General features: G+C 39.9%; 1 protein-coding gene across 1 annotated transcript; it reads right to left on the bottom strand.

Moving 5' to 3' along the window:
* Window positions 1–471: 471 nt before the first annotated feature.
* On the bottom strand, window positions 472–2,761 carry slc46a3 (solute carrier family 46 member 3). Its single transcript, XM_084319577.1, has 3 exons — window positions 2,684–2,761; window positions 1,845–2,001; window positions 472–969 (listed from the first exon to the last, which is right to left on the bottom strand). Exons 1-3 carry the CDS (start codon window positions 2,739–2,741, stop codon window positions 825–827), a joined length of 360 nt encoding a protein of 119 aa, XP_084175703.1. The 5' UTR covers window positions 2,742–2,761; the 3' UTR covers window positions 472–824.
* Window positions 2,762–3,364: the final 603 nt, after the last annotated feature.

Genomic DNA, 3,364 nt, shown 5'->3' with positions numbered 1-3,364 from the left:
GTCTGTCTGTCTGTCTGTCTGTCTGTCTGTCTGTCTGTCTGTCTGTCTGTCTGTCTGTCTGTCTGTCTGTCTGTCTGTCTGTCTGTCTGTCTGTCTGTCTGTCTGTCTGTCTGTCTGTCTGTCTGTCTGTCTGTCTGTCTGTCTGTCTGTCTGTCTGTCTGTTTCTTTGTTTGTAGACTGAATTATTTTTTTTGTGATAAATTCTTTTTCAATTTATTTTCTTTTTCTTTTACATGAAACAAGACAACACAAAGACAGTAATAACAACAATAAACAGGACTTCACAGGACATAGTAACAACAACGACAATAACGACAATGGAAATAACCAAAACAATAAAACAGAACATAAAAATAAGATTGTGTTACCACAGAAAAAAAAGATTTTTTTTTTATTTCTGAATGTTTTTATGTTATTATTCATGTGCTTCTCTCCTACAAATGGAAATATGTATTATTCAGTGCTGGCGGGGCTCAGGAGTGAGACTCACCTGGCCTCAGTGAGTGTGGAGATGCTGTAGCTCTGGTCCTGTGGGCTCTGGATAACAAACACACCTTTTAGCTGTATTCCACAATATGCCAACCTCAGCACTTTTGCATGTCTGCAATGTGATAATGGACTACATTACAAATAAACTTGAGTTAACAAGTACCGGGGGCTTAAGAGCGGAAACAGGTGAAATAGAGATCTAACAAGTCCTAGACCAGAAGTATGACATGACACTGTTTGTCGACAGAAGCAATGCAGGGGTTTGAGAGACGACATGTGAGAAGGTATTCAAAAGGAAAGCCTAGATGTTCCAGAGGGACTAGCTAGTGCTTGTGCTACTGTGTGGTGGCGTGATACTGGCTCTTCCACCGCGGTAGTTTTAGAGTCTCTCCGGCGCCATCTGTCTCAGCTTCATCTTCCTCAGCTGTAAGCGTGCGCATATCTTCCTCCTCCGCGTCCAGATTGAAGCACAGTAGAACTCTGGAGACAACACACAATTAGACACACAATCTCTTCCTATTTTTCTAAAGAATCTCATCTTATCACATGTTCCTGTTTGAATTTGACTTGAATGTGCAATACGATTAAAATATTGCAAACTAATTAGCAATACTTACACCTTTTTTATTTTCTTCTCCACATGATAATTCAAGAAAGATATATCCTTGTTTTGTTTTTTTAAATGTTTTTTATTCTCACATCTCACTCACATCTCACTCACACCTGACACCTCACTCACATCTTGAAACGGAAAATGTTACCTGCATTACTTATATTGTCACTTGGTTCAAGTCATTTCATGACACAAGTTTGAGATGTTTTGGAGCTGGTGAAATTCTTTCATCGCAGCCATTGGCCAAAAAATGTTTTTCCACTTGTTTACGGAAAATAGGTTTTTAAAGGAACACATAAGCATTCTCCAGAATCAGACAAGAAGATAGATAGCAATTCCCTCTCTGTGTGTTCAGTAGAAAGCTATCTGGCTGCAAGCTAGCCTAGTTTAGCACAAAGGAATGTAAGTGGATAGGCCTATGGATCAACTAGCCCATCTTAAAACTAGGAGAGGTGTTTTTGGCCAACAGCTAGGCTACAGTAGCTGCTCCTTATCCACTTCCATTAATTTGTCCTAAGCTATAGCTTGCAGCCGGATAGCTTTCTACTGAACACACAGAGAGGAAATTGCTATCTATCTACTTGTCTGACCGTATGCATTTCATATAATGTTGGCGTGCTCTTTTAAGACTTAATATTAAACTCTGAATACTTGTTGAGATATGGCTTTTTTGCAGTGTGGTTAAAATCCTAGCGTGCATCCATTCATATCCAGTGAGACTGGATGTGACCTGGCGACTCACCCAGTCAAAACAGCAGGGACGAGTGTGAGACAGGATGCCAGCAGGAAGCTGAACCCAGAGAACCAGGAAACAGTGGCAGCGTAGGTGCTGTTGAACACTGTCAGACCCACACCCATGCTCAACATCTCCACAAAGGCAATACAGGCAAACACTGCACCTAAAGAAGAATGGACATGTACTGAACTGAAGTAGTAGGAAGCTATCCGGCTGCATGCTAACCTAGCTTAGCACAACAAATGGAAGCAGATGAGAAGCGGCTAGCCTAGGCGCCAACTGTAGTAGGCCTACCTCTCCTGAAGTTTTAAGCTGGTCTAGCCGATTTTCATCTGCTTCCATTCATTGTGCTAAGCTATGGCTAGCGTGCAGCCAGATAGCTTTCTACTGAACGCACAGAAAATAAATTGGCCTGCCTCTGGAGAAGATCGTAAGCGAATTTCCCATAATGTTGGCATGTTCCTTTAACAAAGTGTTTTTATAATTGTTCGATTTTGTGTAAGAACTGAACTGCCACTGTGTGTTGTTGTATTGTGTGAATTGGATTTAGCTGATAAACGTGTTTCATAATAAGTAAATCTAACTCTATCTTGTCTTTGATCTCAAAGTTGTTCTTACTTGCTTGCCTGGGTAAATAAAGGTTATAGAAATGTAAAACAAAAAGAAAATTATTATTATTATTTGTTTTAAACCGATACCGATATTTTCCGATATCACATTTTAATGCCAATATCGGACATCCCTAATTAAAACCAATGCATGCACCTCAACACATATAGATTCGATGGACTTCACGTTCACAACAACAGGTTCACCAGTGTGGCCCGAGGAGAGTGTGATCTTACCCTGTTCAGAGCTCAGCACTGCCCTGGACATCATGGCCCTGAGGACCGGGGCGGGCATGATGGACAGCAGCAAGGGCACCCTCACTGTAGAGCACACGCAGTAATAGTAACAACAGGAAGAAATAATACAGTATAGTATCAACAGGAAGTAGTAATACAGTAATAGTAATAAGAGGAAGTAATAATACAGTAATAGTAATAACAGAATGTAATAATAGATTAATAGTAATAACATAACGTAATAATACATTAATGGTAATAACAGAATGTAATAATACAGTAATAGTAACAGGAAGTAATAATACTAGTAATAACAAAGTAATAATACAATACTATTAATAACAGAAAGTACTGTGTTAATACAGTAATACTTCATTGACTTTGCTTCTGATTTGTCTCTCATTTCAACGCATCCGAAGACCACTGGCACCAGTGGTTTGGTTTTTCAGATATTGATAGTAGACATTGTTAGCATTTGTTAGCAATGTCAGTGGAAGTCAGTGGGGTTATCTCAAACCCTTAATCGTAACCTTAACCTTTAACACAAAAATCTCTCACACACACACACACACACACACACACACACACACACACACACACACACACACACACACACACACACACCTACACACACACCTACACACACACACACACACACACACACACACACACACACACACA

The sequence above is a fragment of the Notolepis coatsorum genome (assembly GCF_963971535.1).
Source record: "Notolepis coatsorum genome assembly, chromosome: 8".
NCBI classification, from domain to species: Eukaryota; Metazoa; Chordata; class Actinopteri; order Aulopiformes; family Paralepididae; genus Notolepis; species Notolepis coatsorum.
Note: the sequence above shows the minus strand (reverse complement) of the source record. Positions and strands in the feature narration are given on the sequence as shown.

Bases quoted from the DNA above. Each gene is read 5' to 3' on its own strand.
- slc46a3 (XM_084319577.1), bottom strand. From the start codon at position 2,741: ATGCCCGCCCCGGTCCTCAGGGCCATGATGTCCAGGGCAGTGCTGAGC. The intron at 2,002-2,683 runs GTAAGATCACAC...ATTCTTCTTTAG, and splicing joins AGTGCTGAGCTCTGAACAGG to GTGCAGTGTTTGCCTGTATT. The intron at 970-1,844 runs GTGAGTCGCCAG...TGTTGTCTCCAG, and splicing joins GTCCCTGCTGTTTTGACTGG to AGTTCTACTGTGCTTCAATC.